Here is a 19,612-nt window from a genome sequence, read left to right as displayed (position 1 = left end):
ACGAGCTCAACACCAGCTCAGCAGCCGGCCCAGATCTCGTTACAAAGAAGATGCTACGCAACCTGGACGATGCTTCGATAGAGGCCCTAAACCATTACTTCAATGAATGCTGGCATTCGGGTAAGCTCCCCCGACAGTGGAAAACGGCAAGAACAATCCTGGTTCCGAAAGCGGGCAAACCACTGGACATCGGCAACCTGCGTCCCATCTCGCGGACGTCCTGCGTGGGCAAGGTGCTGGAGCACGTGGTAGGTAACCGGTGGCAGGAATACCTAGAGAAGGAAGGCCTCTATCCTGACACGATGATCGGCTTCCGGCGCAGACACAGCACACAAGATGCCATTTTACAACTCAAACAAGAAATCTTCTACAACAAGACACAAGACAGCAAAGTTATTCTGGGTCTCGATATACAAAGTGCATTCGACAAAGGCAAACACTCAGCCATATTAGCACAAGTATCAAGACTCAACATGGGGGTAACGAGCTACAATTATATTCAAGACTTCTTGACCAACCGCACGGTGGAACTGCACGCCGGAGACCTCAAGCTCCCCGAACACAAGCTCGGCAGCACGGGTACTCAACAGGGTTCAGTCATCTCGCCGTTGCTCTCTAACGTCGTCATGATCGGGGTAGAGAGGGCAGTAGCGGGGACCGGCGTCCGGCATACGATCTACGCCAACGACATTAGCCTGTGGGCGGCCGGCGGTACCGACGCCAGCATCGAGCAACAGCTTCAAGCGGCAGTTACCGCCATCGAGCAGCACATTGACGGCACAGGCCTAATGTGCTCGCCAGCCAAATCCGAGCTGTTCGTCCTCACACCGCTTTGAGCGGGACGGAAGTGCGCTCCCCTTCGGGATTGTGATCACATCAAGATTGTGACTGCATCGGGGCAACGCATCCCCGAAGTTCCCAAGATCAGGGTCCTTGGCCTGCTGCTCAACAAGAGCGGCCGCAACGACGAGACCATCAACAAGCTTACCACCAAGGCAATGGATGCCATCCGGCTCATACACCGAGTCTCTACACGACGGGCGGGCATGCGTGAAGACAGTCTCGTGCGCCTTTTCCAGTCGTTCGTGATCAGTCACATCACCTACTTTCCGGCCTACCTCAACTGGCACGTCACTCACAGGACCAAGATCAACACGCTGATCAGACGGGGTTACAAGACGGCGCTGGGTTTAATGGAGACCACCAGTACGGCTCGGCTCTTGCAGCTCGGCGTCCATAACACCCTAGAGGAAATAGCCCAGGCGCAGCTCACCGCCCAATTCGAGCGCATCTCTACCACCAAGACGGGCCGCAGTATAATAACGTCCCTGGGTTACAACCCCCAAGCTCCCAGCCGGCAACCGTGTGAGATCACAGATGAGGCGCGGGCCCACATTTACATGGACCCCATCCCGAAGAACATGCACCCAGAGTACAACCAAGAACGGCGGCAGGCGCGGGCCAAGGCCCTCACCGAACAACACGCCAAAGACCCGCACGCCCGGTACGTGGACGCCGCGGATTACAAGCGGGAAGGGTTCCCGGCAGTGGTCGTTGCTGCGGCTACTGGCACCAAGACAACGGCAGCGAGCGTGCGGTGCACGAACGCCACGAACGCCACGGACGCTGAGGAGGTTGCCATCGCTCTGGCGATCACCGAGGCCGAGTGTCGCACCGTACTCAGCGACTCGAGGAATGCCGTGCGCAACTTTGCCAAGAGGCGAATATGCGCGCCGGCGGCCGCCATCATCGGCAAACTCCAACTTCAAGACCGCGGCAGCACCGTCCGTATCAAGTGGTTGCCAGCGCACGCCGGTGAGTGTGCATCCAACAAGACGGCCCATTCGGTGGCGCGAGCGCTTACTTTCCGCGCCTCCGACAGTGACCGTTCCGTGTGGTGGCTCGAAACCAAGGACAGATTGACTACTTATGCCGAAGTAACCAAGTGTTACCGCTTAGCTCGACGGACAATGCCGCCTCCCCACCCGGCACTCAGTCGGGAGGAGGCCGTAATCCTAAGGCAAATACAGACCGCGTCACTCCTCGCCCGCGCAATGCTGCACGTGCTTCACTCAGAGCTCTATCCGAGTAGGCTGTGCGGTGTTTGTGCAGCGGGTCCGGAGGACCAATGGCACACCATGTGGGACTGTGCCAGGTTCCCGACGGCAGCTACCTCCAGGACTTACCCGCCCGAACTTCAAAGTGCAGTGCAGTCTGCAGACAAGGACTCACAACTATGGGCCGTCCAGCAGGCCCGGGGTGCGCTCGCAAAGCACAAGCCTCATGACCCACTACAAAAGGACCCAACTGGGCTAGTGAAGAGTAGGGTATAACCCCGGGTCGACGCTTGGCCAGCGTCACGACGCGTTAAACCGTCGTTTGCCGGCACTTTATTAAAGTTATCCCTATCCTATCCTCCTATGTAGATAGGAGTACCCGAGCTAAGGCTTCCTCTTAAAGAATACTGTCCTCAGTATCGTGTCCGCGTGTAGAACAATATCCCGAAGATAGTACAATGCCGGCCCGACCTGCGGCGGAGGTGCAGTTAGCCATTAAGGGGCCCACATACACAGCTTCGCTGGTCATACTTCTTCACAGGGTGGAAGGGAACTGCGTTTTCCTTTTTTTTTGCATTGATTTCGCTTTTAGAGAGCGATAATGCTATAAATGCAATGTCATTAGTTCTTGTCTCGTAGATTTAAATATGGGTTTAAATAAACTTTATATTGTAAGGAAGATAACGAACGTGCGCACTGGGTCAGCAGCATCGACAGCATCAAGCGCGCAGCAGAAGCTCGAGCTCGGGAACTGCTCGGTGCATCGTAGAACCGGCGGTCGCTACGAACCCTAATAAATCTCCTTTACAAGTGGTGGAGCCGTGCTGAGTAACGTTCCACTCTACCATCCTGGAACTCCGTTCTCGGACGCTACCCTCTGCCATGCCGGACGCCGACCAGCAGACTCTTCCACCGCCACCCGTCCCTTGCCCTGGTACCGTTCGCCAACGGGAGCCTCCCATCTTCAGCGGAACCGACGACAACGACGTTGAAGAGTGGCTGTCGTCCTACGAGCGGGTGAGCGTTCATAACAAATGGAATGACTCAGATAAACTGGCTTACGTATCATTCTATCTCGCGGGCGTGGCCAGTCTCTGGTTCAGAAATCATGAGAGGGATATCCGAACGTGGTCCGTGTTCAAGACTTCGATTACCGAAGCATTTGACCGACCCGCCATCAGGAAGCTCCGAGCCGAGCAGCGTTCGCGTGCACGCGCACAGGACACGGGTGCAACATTCACCAGCTATATAGAAGACATTCTATATTTGTGCAGGCGCGTGAACGCTGCCATGACGGAAGCGGAAAAGATCAAGCACGTCATGAAGGGAATCGATGATGACGCGTTCCAGATGCTTCTGGCTAAGGACCCATGCACTGTTGGCGATGTCATCAGCTTGTGCCAGAGCTATGATGAGTTGCGTAAGCAGCGAGCTCTGACAAGGCGACATCCCACACCAAATGCGACGTCACTCTGCAGCCTGACCACCGGCCCAGAACAAGCCTCCCTGATAACCCAAATCAAGGATTTCGTCCGCGAAGAAGTTGCACGACAGCTATCTCTGGTGTCCGTTACTCAGGAGTCTGCCAGCACTTTGCCGTCTCATCTCCGTAACGTGATCCATGAAGAGGTCGCGGAAGCGCTGCCGGCTGTTCACCAGCAAGATGTCGTGACTACACTACTCACTTATGCTACGGTTGCTGCAATGGCCCCTAGCACTGTGCCCGTGCGTCGCTTCCAGCAGCCTGTGCGCCGCCCTCCCCCTCCCGTCCCCTGGACCACCACTGCCGTCACTAACCCGTGGCGTACGCCGGACAATCGCCCTATATGCTTCGCATGTAGGTTTCCCGGTCATGTCGCAAGGTTCTGCCGCCGCCGATCGCAGGCGTTCGATGGCGATCGCCGCGCGCCCTATGTGCCGCCTGATCCACCTGCGCCTTACGGATCCTTCGACCCATCACCAGCTCGCTCCCAGACTGATCGCCGTCCTCGCTTCGAACGCTTCCGGTCACCCTCCCCACGTCGCCGATCGCTTTCCCCTATGCGTCGACGGCCCGTCTCTAACGAAGAGGGAAACTAGACGACGCAGTTCCTGAGGCAAGAACTGCGCAAGTGTCGACATGCCGAAGTCCTCCTCCTTTACCTGCTAATGTCATTGATGTGTTTATCGAAGATGTCGCTACAGTCGCCCTCGTCGATACCGGTGCCGCGATTTCAGTTATGGATGCAAGATTTTGCCGTTCGCTTCGTAAAGTGACGACGTCTCTGTCTGGATTGTCGCTCCGAACGGCGAGTGCTCAACCAATTCGCCCTACCGCCGCTTGTACTGCCCGTGTGACCATACAGGACGTTTTGTACACGATTGAATTCATAGTTCTTTCATCGTGATCCCACGCCGTTATTCTAGGATGGCATTTTCTCTCTCGCCACAACGCCATCATCAATTGCGTTCGAGCTGAAATTGAACTTTTCCGCCTTGGTGACCTGGCCTCCGTCGATGCTCATCCTGCCGCTAAAATTGTCGTGAAAGAAGACACCTGTATTCCTCCGCGCTCTTCAGCACTCGTACCAGTCTTCTGTAGTACCATATCCGACGGGACGGTCTTCTTCATGCCCTCTCATCACTTTGTTATCCGAAAAGCGCTTCCTTTGCCCTTTGCAGCTCTTGACCTTGCCGCCGGTGTGAGCACGATGCCCATTTACAATCATCTTTCATCGCCGCTATCACTGCTCCGCCGCGAATGCCTTGGTTACGTCGAGTCGGTTGATTCAACACGAATTGTCTCCGTCCTCGACGAAGTGTCTTCTACTGCCGCCCATGAACTGAGTGCCTTCTCCGTACCAGACTCAACATCGACTGGTGTGTTCAGCCCATTCATCGCTGAAGATCTTACGCCTTCGCAGCGATCTCAACTTGTCGCAATCCTTCAGCACTTGCGCCTTTCTTTCGACGTTGCGCAAACCTCTCTTGGCCGTGCATCGACAGTCAAGCATTACATCGACACTGGCACTCACTCACCCCTGCGACAAAGACCATATCGCGTGTCCGCTACGGAACGTCGCGTCATTGCAGACCAGGTCGATGACAGGCTCCGTCGAGGCGTCATTCAACCTTCCCAAAGCCCATGGGCCTCTCCCGTGGTCCTCGTCACAAAGAAAGACGGTTCCATCCGCTTCTGTGTTGACTTTCGGCGGTTGAACAAGATCACGCTGAAGGACGTCTACCCATTACCACGCATCGATGATGCTCTGGACTGTTTGCAGGGAGCCGAGTTCTTTTCTTCGCTGGATTTCCGGTCAGGCTACTGGCAGGTTGCGATGGCAGAGGCCGATCGCCCGGAAACTGCCTTTGTTACACCAGACGGCTTGTATGAATTCCCCGTCATGCCTTTCGGACTTTGCAACGCACCTGCTACGTTCGAAAGAATGACGGATAATGTTTTGCGTGGCCTCAAATGGAAAATATGTCTTTGCTATCTTGACGACATTGTGGTGTTCGCCCCTGATTTCCCAACACACCTGCTTCGCCTCCAGCACGTACTCACTTGCTTGGCCAACGCCGGGTTGCAACTTAACTTGAAGAAGTGTAGATTTGCTGTTCGTCAGCTAACAATTTTAGGCCATGTCGTGTCAAAGGAGGGCATTCGCCCGGATCCCGAGAAGCTACGTACTGTTACTGCGTTCCCAAAACCTACTACTATGAAAGAGCTACGCAGTTTTATCGGCCTCTGCTCTTACTTGCGGCCATTCGTTCGAAACTTTGCGTCAATTATATCGCCTCTCACGCAGCTCCTTGGCGGCGCTAGAGATCTCTCATCGTGGTCTCCAGAGTGTGACGACGCCTTCACAACCTTGCGCCGTCTTCTCACGCGCCACCCATTCTTCGCCATTTTGACCCACAAGCGCCAGCCGAAATGCATACCGATGCAAGCGGTGTAGGCCTTGGTGCCGTGTTGGCACAGCGTCAACCTGGCCACCCAGAATACGTCGTCGCATACGCGAGTCGCACGTTAACCAAGGCGGAGACCAATTACAGCGTTACAGAAAAGCAGTGTTTGGCCATTGTGTGGGCACTTGGCAAGTTTCGCCCATATTTATACGGCCGATCTTTTGCAGTAGTGACCGACCACCACGCACTATGTTGGCTGTCGACGCTCAAAGATCCATCGGGCCGCCTTGCCCGCTGGGCATTGCGAATCCAAGAATGCGACATCCGCGTGGTGTACCGTTCCGGGCGAAAGCACTCGGACGCTGACGCGCTATCCCGATCACCGCTTCCCCCGAAGGCCAGTGACGACTCCCCCTGCGAGTGCACATTATTCTCTCTGGACGTTGACACTATCGCTGCTGCACAGCGTAATGATCCCTGGACTGCATCTCTGCAAGACCTTCTCTCGGATACGTCGAAAGTTCCAGCGTCACGTACGCTTCGGCACCAAGTGCCTCATTTTGCGATTCGCGACCAGCTACTGTATCGACGCAACAATGCCCCAGAGGGACGCACCTGGTTACTCGTCATTCCAAGAATCTTGCGAGCAGAGCTCTGCTCCTCGTTCCACGTCGACCCTCAGTGTGGCCGTGCGGGAGTCTTCAAGACCCACGAAAGACTTCGCCACCGCTATTACTGGCGGGGAATGTATAATTTCGTTCGAAAGTTCGTCCGCTCTTGTCATGAGTGCCAACGCCGGAAAGCGCCACCGCACAATACCGCCGGTGAACTCCAGCCTTTACTATGCCCATCCCGACCCTTTGATCGCATGGGCATAGATCTCTACGGGCCGCTTCCGTTGACTCCTGCCGGCAACAGGTGGATAATCGTTGCGGTAGACCACTTAACCCGTTATTCGGAGACCGCTGCTCTACCAAATGCTACAGCGCAGGAGGTCGCCAATTTCCTACTTCGTCGTTTTCTCCTTCGTCATGGAGGTCCACGTGAACTTTTAAGCGATCGAGGCCGCGCCTTCTTATCTGAAGTCATCGAACAACTGCTTGCTGAATGCGCTATTGTTCATCGTAAATGCACTGCTTATCATCCACAGACTAACGGTGCCACGGAACGCTTTAATCGAACTCTTGGTGACATGCTCGCCATGCATGTCCCACCTGATCACTCTAATTGGGACCTAGTTCTTCCGTTTGTCACCTACGCCTACAACACCGCGACTCAGGCCACTACCGGATTCTCACCATTTTACTTTCTTTACGGCCGTCATCCTTCGCACACCATCGACACCATTCTGCCCTACCGGCCAGACCCATCCGAATGCCTGCCGATCTCGGAAGCCGCCAGACACGCCGAGGAATGTCGCCAGCTGGCCCGCCGATTCACCTCGGACGACCAGAACCGTCAAAAAGCCGTTCACGATGCCCAGAACTCGACTCCCACTTTTCTACCGGGCGCTCTCGTCTGGTTGTTAGTGCCACACCGCACGCCTGGGCTCGCTTCAAAACTCCTTCCGAAGTACGACGGGCCATACCGCGTTCTCGAGAGAACATCACCCGTGAATTACCTGATTGAGCCGCTAACGCCGCCGTCCGACATGCGACGTCGTAACCGCGAAGTCGTTCACGTTCAGCGTCTCAAGCCGTATCACGATTCTACCGTCCTTCCAGAAACCTAAGTCGCCAGGATGGCTCCTTTATTTCCGCGGGGCCATTGTAAGGAAGATAACGAACGTGCGCACTGGGTCAGCAGCATCGACAGCATCAAGCGCGCAGCAGAAGCTCGAGCTCGGTAACTGCTCGGTGCATCGTAGAACCGGCGGTCGCTACGAACCCTAATAAATCTCCTTTACAATATCCCATTCATCCACTGGAGTAGGTGTAAGCTGGGAATTGTTTGCTAGCTCGCTCACTCACACACACACTCACACGCGCGCGCGCGCGCACGCACCATCGCAAACGCACAGAGATACGACAAATGTTCGCGCGTATTCACATTTGCACGCGACCACGTATGCACGCACGCACGCAAACACAAACATCCGTATGCTCGCACACGCATACACGCACTCGTGCGCACGCATATTCAAATGCTGAGACACAAACACGCACGCAACTACAAGTACACACACGCGCACCCTCATGGTGGGCGCGCCCATCTTTTTACCTGTTACCGCACCAGACTGAATGACACTCGCTCTGCAATTACCGTTCGAAACTCCAGCTGTAACAAATCGCTTTAATGGTTTGAATTTCGCGCTTCTTCAAGTCAATGTGCCCTCTGCTGGGAGGGTGCAAGCCCAATTGCTCCTGTCCTGTGTCATAACCACCCATCCCCGACCAAAACACTGCTTTAACGCACCAACAATGTTCCGACTAAGTGCCGTAAATGTATATGTTGTTACAAAGGACAACCTTGTTGGCGCAGGCAGCTGAAACTTGTCGATACTCGGCTATTACATAGAAATAAAATCGTGTAAAATTTTGCCCATTCAGTTACGCATGTGCATTGCCGTGGAGTTCCACGAGAAGGTGACGGTGCAATCTCCAGAATTCCTGAGTATGTCCATGCTACAAGGCACGATAGTATTTTTTTAACGCCACACAGACATGCGCGTGCTTGTTATCTTCACCAAAGAATATAGTTTGATAAACAAAGCGATGACTTAACAAATAAGCAGCCAATTGCTACGTTTCAGGAAGTAAAAATAGAAAGTGTAATTTTGAAGAGTCCTTCTGAAGAAAACCAAAAGTGAAACCAAATCTTGGATATTGTGTTTCGGCTATATGGTGGGAGACTGTCGATCTCAGTCCTACATGGCGTTAAAAAAATGAGGTATCAAACAGCACGGTATCGAACCACCGCCAGCATGAAGCGGAACGATATATGCGAGCGACCAAGTGCCTCGGCCACGGCTTCCACCGTTTGCGCAAATGATGCGCTCGAGTTTTTATAGATACCACGTGAACTTGCACGACTGTGTTTCAAAGATCGCTTTTGAGAACAGTGTTACTCCATGTGCAGACAGTCGTGATAGGCATCAATCGAAAGCTGAGTCTCCGAGCTACACACGCTGCATCAGCTTTTACGACAGACGCCGTAATTTTATCGCAGCTACCGCTTCGGTCTCGAAATCCAGTGCAAAGTTTCGTCGTTTCCCTAGGCTTCCGTTGCTGAATCTTTAACCGCTGTGGAAAGAAAATTCTTGCTTGCTACAGCGTGACCACTGCATTTGGCTCGTGTGGATTGTCTTCCAGACCATGTCCGTCACCTGCCTTTTTCAATAATCGACCTGCATGAAGCTTTTCTTATTCGCAAAAAACCTACTCGTTCCATTGAAAACGCGCTAGCTTTGTGCTGGGGCCGCTTGGGGCGCTAGTTGGTACGTATCCAGAAAAGCTGGATATGTCTCCTCGGCCGGCTGCAACAGCCTGCTATGCAGAGTGGGAACTACGTCGTGTCGAAGTATGTTGCCAACACACTGTATCAGGCGCATTCAAAAGCAATGTCGGACCTTTCGAACACAGGATGATCTTTTTTCGCAAGTGCCTAACTTATGTTACTTTTACTGAATAATAATTGTTATAATAGTTCAAGAATGACAAGTGCTTCCTTTTCGACTTTATAATAACACGAAAGGCTTTTTTATTGCTAAGTTGACTGCACTATAATGCCTTACTGAAACTAGTGTGCCGAATAGTGTATCTTAATTCTTTTTTCCTAAATAATTTTTCCCTAAATTTTATTTTGCATTTCGTGCGGCTGCTTCTATACTGCGATAGTTATAATGGCACCAAGAATTACCATAAATGCAAGGCACATACGTCCGCGCTCTTTTCAATATGTGTATTCATATTTTGATTACGTGGTTCCACAGAAACATTTTTTCTAGTCTATGGGCCCATGGTTGCGGGGGGACAAACGGCAGCTTTTCTTCGCGATTTTTTAAAGTGTTGCTTAATACATCTTTAAAAGAATGTGCTCTCTCTGGTGCAGCACATCTTCTACTGTTCATTAGGCACAGCAAGAAGGTTGCGTGCTTGCTTGCTATCAACCAGGAAGAAAAATACTTATTATTTTGTATTATTATATCATTTGAGAACATACATAGATTTGACAGGAAAGTGAAAGCGAGGAGCAGGCCTGGCAACTGCCACCGGAAGGGGCATAGCGCTGGCCTACTCTTGAGAAAGGGTGATACAGAAACATCGAATAAGCACTTTATAAATAAAGCACATGTTATAAATACATATAAGCTCTATACAGGCCCACATATAAGCCGACCTACAGATTGCTGTGGGCCATCCCAGTGAAACCACTTCATCCGTAGGATTTTGGTATCATGTCCCAACGACCACTCACCCAACCACAGGGAAATACCAGGAGAGGGGACCTGCACCTACCACCACATTACCCGTTATTACAGGGATGGTAGACGAGATTTACCTCCCCCTCACCATTCCCTTACCGCCCATCAGAGTTCAATCTGGCACCAGATTCAGACCAAAGCCTTTATTTCTACCTATCTGGCACATTTATTTTACCTTGGTCTCAATAATCCACATTGTACCACCTGCCGAGCGCCCCGGGCAGATCTTTTTCACAGTTTGTGGAGCTGCCCCACGCCCATGGCGGTAGAGCCTATTCCCAACCCTTCCTTTTCGTCGTGGGAGGCCGCTCTTCGGGTCACTTGCTCGGATGACCAATTCTGGCTGGTGGACCGTGCTTCCCTAGAGATGTCGGCCAGCGGGCTCCCCGACGTGTAGGGGCCCAAGCACATTCAAATAGATCCAGTAAAGTTTTATCCATCCATCCATCCATCCATCCATGCAACATGTCGGAGAGAAACAGAAGATCCGCCGGGGTGTCCAGTTTCGGATATCTTAGCAAAGATGCTCCAAGGATATCGCAGAGGGGCCTGTTCCGGGTATCCCACCACGGATATACCAAGGTTATCCATTATTTAGCTTTTTAGCATACGGGTGAATATTTACCCTCCTATTCAGGCTTTGCCGTTGAGATTCCTCGTAATAGAATTATGTTTGCTCGCATGCTCGAAATACGCTCCGAAGCTACCGTGTTTGCAGCTCGTGTGCACATCGTACTTTGCGAATTCTTTCATGCCCTTTACTTTAAATACTTTAATTAATTGAATAGGCCCCCTGCTCTTGGTGGAAGGCCTAGAACAACGAGGAGAATGCTGCACTCCCTACATGCGTGCCTACGAAACGTGTGTACAACATGTATCTGTTCTTGATGCGTGTGCACCCTGCCCGTTGCATCTGTCACACAGCACACACTGCGACAGTAAGACATTATAGCAAACATTGTGCGAATATCCCTGACAGATTCGTAAAATGCTCGCGGCATGTCCTATGATGTCCCTCGCGCACATGCAAGTTATGTAAACAGGACATGGAAAATGTGGCCAAACGGTCATGCGAGAGAGTCCGCTGGACGTATTTGATACAACCCTAGGACATTCATGTCCAGGCAATGGATGTTCATCAGATATTCATAGGACTTCATTGTTGTCACTTGGATGTTAGGTTCAATGTAGGCCCAGACATAAGGCGACCAACAAATTTTCGTGGGCCATGCTAGGCTTGATGTACGCCCAAGGATAGGCTGACCTACAAATTGTCATGGGCATTGCTGGGGTCAAAGTCTGCCAGGTTGGCAGCACTGGGCGGCCCTGGGTCGGCAACGTTATAGTTGGCCGATGTAAGGCCTATGTCAATAGCCAAGAAGGGCCAAACCGAAGTGGCTAAGCATTGGCATATGTGGCGCAGCTGGTCACCGTATACTTTGCCGACATTTGGCCAAGCAAGCTTTTCCCATTTAAGAAATACATGGTCGTTCCAGTTACTTTTGTATTTCATTGCACAAATGAGCGTTTTACTAAAAAAAAGTAAGTAGGCCACAGTGCACTGTTACGCTGAATTTGCTGGCGCATGTCTCCGAACTAGGGACATTCTGGAAATTCGTTTTAAGTCGATGCGCCTGACAATTTCACCTACTATAGTTAATCAATAGCAATGTGTACCATAACAAGAGTAATTATGAATTTAATTATTAACTTTTGGTAACTCTCTCAATAGGTGTTTTTGTCTTTTGTGCAACTAATGTGCGCCTCTCTGGGCAATCCAGCTCAAGGAATAGAGTTATGGTATCTATAAGATGCGATTTTTAAAAAATACATAAATCGTAAAAATCCTAAATATGATCACCACAAATGCCTACTTGTGTGTCTGAATCTAACCATTTCCCCACCTACCTCGGGCATGCATAATGAGAGCCGGAATGGGTAGCAAATCGGACTGCCGTGTTGAAGTAACAAGGATCGAAGCCACCCATAGAACCAACTTGGGTCACTGAGTATGTGGCAAAGTGTTGTGTACATGCGTGCCGCTCTTCAAAAAACCTCTTTCGCGCCTGCATGGACCACTGTAGACGCGGGTGTGGTTAGTACCGCCGTGCGTAGAATCACTTTGACGCCAACTTAGAATACTGGGTATGTGCCGCTCCCTGTGTCTTGGTCTCCAATGAATCTCTTCGACGCTAGCTGCGGTCACTGAGTATGTGTCAGTGCGCGCTTGCGGCTAATAATTGAATATCTTTGACGCCCAACTTGGGTAACTAGATATGCGGCCCTGGGAATAGACCCAACTACAACGAATAGAAAATATCCCTTAAGTCACCGCTCCTCTTCAACGTCGCAATGGTCGACCTCTCGAGACACCTAGGCAAGGTCCAGGGCATCGGTCACACGATCTACGCGGAAGGCATCACTGTCTGGTGCGCCGTGGCAGTGACCGACACGTTGAAGCCGCTCTCCAGGAAGCTGTCGACACTACAGAGCGCTTTCTAACAGACACGGGACTCCAGTGCTCCCTAAAAAACTTGGACCTCCTTCTCTACAGACAAACTAGAAAGGGCCGCAAGCCACAGATATGGAAACCCCCCACTGAAATCCACTATAATCTCTACACCAAGTACGGAGATCCGATTCCTAAAGTCGCGTCCATTCGAATCTTGGGAATGACACTCGAAGGGGCGGGCACAAATAGCATCACCATTCATAAACCAGCAAAGAAGAAGGATAGCGTCATTGGTCTAATCAAGCGGGTAGCTAATAGAAGGAGAGGCCTGAGCAAAAAGAATCTAATAAGGCTAGTCCGCGCTTTCTCGTTTTGCCATTTCACGTACGTAACAGCCATGCACGTCTGGAGGACGGCCGAGCGAGACAAGCTAAATGCCATGATAAGGAGGGAGATCAAAGCGCGCTCGGACTACCAAACTACACAGGCACCGTCCGACTCCTGCAATTGGGTATTCATAATAAGCTGCAAGAAATTGCAGAAGCACAAGAAAGGGCACAGATTCTCAGACTCGCTGGCACCAGGGCGGGCAGAAGACTCCTAACTGAAATGGGCCACTCCCCCCAGGCCCCCTCTCAGCCTGGCCACTATCGAACACGCCTACCAGAGCCTTCCGAAACAGCAGAAAGAAAACATCATTATATCTCCCGCCCCGCGCAATATGCATCCCGAGCACAACGTAGAAAGAAGGAGAGCCAGGGCGGTGGCGCTCCTAGGCCGCGCGGCAGAACTCCCTGGCGGCAGCTGCTTCGTTGACGCGACCCAGTATAGCAACAGGAACAATTTCTCTGCAGTGTTGATCAACCACAGGGGTTCGACCGTTAACGCCGCTTTGGTACGAAGCACGTCGTTGCGTGCGGCTGAGCAAGTGGCCATTGCCTTGGCCCTTCTGGACAACAAACATGTCAATATCTTCAGCGACTCCAGGACAGCCATCCGCGCCTTCAGCGTTGACGCCTTGTGTAAGGAAGCATGTCGCATCTTCGACGGCAAAAGCATCGCCACCCACACTCTCGTGTGGTTCCCCGCTGTCATGGGATCCATCATGGCAGGCCCCACAAACCTCAACGAGCTGGCCCACTCCAAGGCGCGAGGCCTCGCTTTCCGCGACCATGGAGAACTCCACCGCCACCTCGCAGTGGTGGAGAACAAAGATCAACCGACCACATACAATGAAATTACGCAGCACTTTTATCTCGGCAAGAGAGGCTTTCCCCTTCCTCACAAGAAGTTAAATAGAGCGCAGGCATTGACCTTCACATTGTTGCAAACGGGCTCGTATCCCAGCCCGGCTTTATTCCACAAGTTTTATCCCGACACTTATGCCACTCAGGACCTCAGGACCTTCATTAAAGTTTTGCATTCATCCATCCATTAAGTTTTTGCGATGCAGAGCGCAATCGAATCAATGCGACAATTGCTCGTCAAGGACAGCAACCCTACGCATCAGCAGGCTGCACCAGAAACGCACTACGTACGTCCCCTTTTTCAGCGAACGCCTTTCACGCCAATGCTCGAACGAGCTGCGCCGTGCACGCACTGTGTGTGTGCCGCTCTTCAATGAATATCTCGCCACCTTGGGTCACTGAGTGTGTGCCACTGAGTACGCGGCTAGTGGGAGAACAATACTCAGCGTTTTCAGGCACCGTCGCGCAACGCTTCTCGTCTCATAGGCCATGCGCGCACTGCTCAGCCGTGCCACTAGATACCACAGCGCGGCCAGAAATGAGCGCGAGAGACGAGTCCGGCGACCGCATGACGCGACTCTCAGCGTTCGCACGCACCGGCGCACCAAGCATCTCTGAGGCCATGCGCGGATTTCGCGGTGGTGGTGCTAGATGGCCCCGAGTGTTCTTACGAAAGCGAAAGAAAAGTCGCGCTGCAGCACACGTTTCCGACGTGACTCGTTTCGATGGCGGCAATACGTTGTGCCGCAATAGTGATTCAATACTAACGCATTGCCGCCTACCGTCATGGTGAGATGCGTTCCACCACATTTCGTTTGCTTCAGAGCATGGGCGACGGCGTTCTACTGTAAAAAAAAAGTTTTTTTTTTTTCGATTTTCTTGTAATTAACGCGATGACGGCCGTGAGATGATCTTATGTTGCTCTCCAGTGCCAATGTTTAAATGACATGTTACCCACTTTTCCATTTACTTGAAGAAAGCAGAAACTGTCATTGAACATGGGACTGGCGCTCAGCCGCAGTGTCTTTGCGGCACTTTCTCGGAGCATTTTGTGCAACTTTCGCTTGCTTTCTGCCTATTGTGTGAGTAGTGCAGTGGCAAATATTTGTTACCACATTTTCTGCGAATCTCGCGGTGGTTAAAGAAAAGTCCGTATTCCATTAAAGCAAAAGTAAAGCATCAAGTTATTGCGCATTCCACTTCACCAATTTATGTGCACTCAACATCTACATTGCTTTGTCATTTTTCATTCGATGTGAAATGCAAACAGGTATTGAGTTACGTAAGCTTGGTCACAGTCAGTCAGAGTACGTTGGTAGGATCGTCAGGTTGCTTCTGACGAGATGATTTTTATAGCGCATTCATGCTTCCACGCATGACAGCGATGGTACAATGCTTTAAATATATAAGAAGCTAAAACGATTAAGTAGTTTATTTTACCTAATAGTAGGCGCTGTCTTGCATTAAGCTAACAACGCCACAATGAAGTGCGAACGAAAATTATAACAGCTGCTTTTTACTTCTGTGTTAAGGTGTCCTCTGGCTAGAGGCTGACGTGTCACACACGATCTTTGTATAATAACCGAGAGTACCTATATTTTGTAGCAACGAATCAAAGTACAAGAGCTCACGATTTAATTGCGAGGCAAAATATTCCAGCGTAGTGGCATGAGAACCACATGTTAAAAGGACACCTCTGGTCGTGTAACCACTAAGCGAGAGTCATGCAGTAATCATGATGCAGTTGTCCTTATATGAAGGGTACAACGTGATATAATACAAGTACACGTCTACAACTCTTTTTTCAAACTCTTGGGTGTTGTTCACACCAGCCCATTCATATTGAATGGTATTACACAGATTGCGGAGTTACCAACACGTCATGACAAGTGTCTAAAACGCGGTATCAACGTCTCCCTGCTACGTCTTGATTTGTTTAAAATAAGGTCAACAAGCTCCTTGTGACGTTCTCGAAACACGAAGGGATAATAAAATTGATATGAATGTGCCGACTGGAGGGTGCGACAATACCATATCGCGCGCCCGACAGAGGCAAGCACTGACCTTACTACAGCGCAAAAATTTCAGGGAAGCGCTAAATGCCTTTGTACGCCGTAAAAAAATGCAGACCAGTACTTATAACTGTACTTCAGCCAGGGAAGAAGCAGCCTCGGCAGATATTCACGGCGTACATGCGCATTTATGCATGTAGTGCCTAGCAGACGACAAACGGTTCAGTTCACACTATCCGTGGTCCAGCCAGTGCCCTCCAGGAAGCGACTCGAGTCTGCTTGATCTCGCGGCCAATAGTGTACTTCCTCCTCTTCATCACGGTGCTACGCCACCGGGTGTAATGCCCTTCTTGCGCTATCGAAGCAATGACGACGAAACCCGTTCATAAGGTCACTAGTTACTATGGCAGCAATAATTGCCAGAACGCTTCATTCCGTACAAGGGGCTCTTTTTGTTCGCTCCAACATTTCAAAACTGAACAAATTTATTGCGAAATGCAAGTGCGCCATATGTTTAAACTTCGGTCGGATGAGTGCTTGTTGTACGAACTCAGCGAGACATTACGATGCTAGTTTTAATTGCTGTGGACTGATTATATTTTAATCTAGTTACCCCGGCTCAATATTTTTGTGCTTTCCCAAATGCATGGCAGCATTTCTGACGAGGCACTTACTTTTTCGGAGTCCTGATAAAGGCGCAGTTCTGGTGGTAAGTTGGTCACTGGCACTTCAGTAGTGTCCACAGCCATTACGCAGAACAGCGTGACAGAGGCAACGGCAAGGATAGATCTCATGATCTTCAATTTGTGCTTTGCTGGAATAGAGAGAGAGAATGAAGTGTAATCAGTATGGTGGTTCAGCAGCCCAAGCATTGGCGAGGGTCTGTGGCAAGGATCACGGTTGGCGTAAACAAACTATAGAAGAAGACTGCGTATGACTCGTTGGTCAACCCCGACTCACACACGAACTCTCATTAAAGTTTATGGTTTGGCAAAGCATAACATGCGGCGGTGGCGATAAGAATAGTTTTGCTGCGTTCGGATAGCTTGATTTGCTTGAACGCTGTAGAAGTTCACATGCTAGTGCCCACTGCTGTGGACAATAGGCGTTTTCGTTTTAACACTAGGGTGGCAGGTTTGATACAATGTAGTAAGGATGCAACGTTTGACATCGCGAAGAGAAGCCATTTCGGCTTGCAGAAAGAACTATACATGCCAAAAAGTTTGAACGATTCTCAAAGCAATCAGAGATCCCGCATTCGCTCTGCACCCTATAATGACGAGCTTCTTTCACGCCAAAAGGTAATTAAATGTTTGTTTGTTTACTTAAAATACGGTAAACGAGAGAAGGGTTGCAATGTGACGGCATTGGTCATCAGGCAGGAATAGTAATTTACGCAGCCGCAAAGTGAGATCCAGAGAATATCAGAGCTGAAATTGAACTTTCCTTGACTTTTTCTTTAACTTGTAGCTTAAAATTTAGGTTTCAGGGGTTGCACGGATGGGGGGACCCTTATGAACCGAGCTGCCGCGGGATTTCCGCTGTGAAATTGTGATGATCGTTGTCAGAGGCCGTCACAAAGCTCGAAAGCTGGGCGAACGAGTTGATATTCTGCGACAGTATTAAGCAACCACACGATGCATGTTCTCAGTGATATTTAGCTGCACAATTGCTTGTTGTATAACTATGGCAGGTGACGAAGCTTCGAAGTTTCCCGATAGAACGACACGCATGCAGGAAGAGCGAAAAAAATTTGACATCTGCTCAACAGTGCCATGAAGCAACCAATATCTATAACAAACCAAGAAGCAATGTTAGCTCGCACTTAAAGTGTTGCCACTCAAGAGTGTTAGAAAGGGTCTCGGAGAAAGCCAAGAGGAGACAGAACATTCACAATTATTTTCTAAAATGTCCAAGAAGATTGTCGCCCCTCCGGCATGATGCTAGGGGACTCGTAATTCTAAGAACGCGTGTTTTTTCAAGTGTTTCCAATGTACAGCGCGGATCCTCAGGGAGTTAAAGAAGCCCGTCCACTTTCATATTGATTTTATAAGACAGCATTTCTTCGTATAGCTATAACGTTCTGCATGTGTCAGTGCAAGCAGTTTGGTGCACAAGTACGGTGAACCCTCGCTACAACAGAATCATTGAGGTAGGAAACACACTTCGTTATAACCAGTATTTTCTTCAGAGTAGAGAGGCCCAAGAAGAGCCATTATAATTTGAGAAGTGCACTCAAAGAGCATCCGAGCTCGTAAAGCGCAAAATTAAATGAAGTCACAGTCAATTCTGGTGACATTACGGTATAGTAATGGAGCGTGGAAGCTGGAAAAGCGTAATAAAGTGCCCCATATTTTGTTATAGAAGTTGCAAAAAATATATTCAGTTCGCAGTAGTCCCCCCTTAGGTTTTCTCCAATATGCCATGAAGTTGTTTTCATCATTATGTTTCTAAGCAAGCAAATTTCACATCTTCGGCATCGAGGATATTAAGAAAGTAATTGTGCCATAGGGTGCTTTTCCTCTTTGCCCTGTTCCTTATTTTGTACTAAGTGTAGTTCAGTGCCACTCCACTTTGAATAAAATAAGCAGGTCCCACTCTGCAGTTCTACTCGCAAGCAGTTTGAATAAAGCAAAACAAAAACAGTCAGCCATTTCACTCTGTGAAGATGGAATGGCAGCGAAAGCTGACGACAGTCAAAGCTCTCAAACGAAACGCAAAGCGCTTTCGCTTCCATTGCATCTTCGCAGAGTGTAATGGTTGCCCGGGCTCGCGATTGTCGTTTTTGTTCAGCATCGCGGGAGCGTTCTTCGCCGGTTTTTGTTTCGCGCCCCCGCCGTTTACATTCTCGTTGCTGGTACCTGCGGCCCTCCTCGTGGGCATGTTGCTTTCGGGTTTACGAACTATACAGGTCCGCCCCATTGATAACGCACTCTTTTAGCGCCGATACCTCCCCTGCTTACATACTGCGATGAGTTTCACGTTACACTATTTTTCACGGTCAGTGTTCTAATATGTACCGCATTTTGACATCTGCGCCGCCGCACTGCACCCGTACGTGATCACACACAAAGCAAACAATGAAACCTATTGTGTATGCGTTTGCTAGAAATCACTAAGTCCGTTTCTGTTAAAAAAAAAAAAACTACGGAAGGTTAGTCTCATACAGCTTTCGCTATAATAAAATAATTCCGTTATAACGAAGGTTTACTGTTATTGACACGCCTACTTGTTTATCTTTTTCGGGTGAGCGCTTTTCACCGTCTAATAAATGATATTGATCAGCGCTGAACAAAAATATGTCTCCCCTTGAGTAAGCAATAATAGCTCAGAAACCTTCTTCGACGATACAACAACTGATTCTAGATGTCATCGATGATTCGACGAACACTGGTTGCAAAGCATCGCATATTAACCAAAGAGTGCGCTCGACTACTCCGCCAGAGCCCTTACCGAGTTTGGACGCGAGAACGTGGAGGTATCAAGGCAAGAAGTCGTCGAAATGCTGCGCGACATCTTCCCGCCTCCGAAAA

The 19,612-nt window shown here is 50.2% G+C and overlaps 1 protein-coding gene across 1 annotated transcript in view; it reads right to left on the bottom strand.

Moving 5' to 3' along the window:
- Positions 1-19,612, bottom strand: part of LOC129382926 (uncharacterized) — a 69,563-nt gene that overhangs the window by 38,289 nt on the left and 11,662 nt on the right. Inside the window, exon 2 of the mRNA XM_055067144.2 lies at positions 16,754-16,893. Within this exon, the coding sequence (XP_054923119.1) occupies positions 16,754-16,873 (120 nt within the window). The 5' untranslated portion in view covers positions 16,874-16,893. The remainder of the gene's footprint in view (positions 1-16,753; positions 16,894-19,612) is intronic.

The sequence above is a fragment of the Dermacentor andersoni genome, chromosome 3 (genome assembly GCF_023375885.2).
Source record: "Dermacentor andersoni chromosome 3, qqDerAnde1_hic_scaffold, whole genome shotgun sequence".
In the NCBI taxonomy this organism is placed as follows: domain Eukaryota; kingdom Metazoa; phylum Arthropoda; class Arachnida; order Ixodida; family Ixodidae; genus Dermacentor; species Dermacentor andersoni.
Note: the sequence above shows the minus strand (reverse complement) of the source record. Positions and strands in the feature narration are given on the sequence as shown.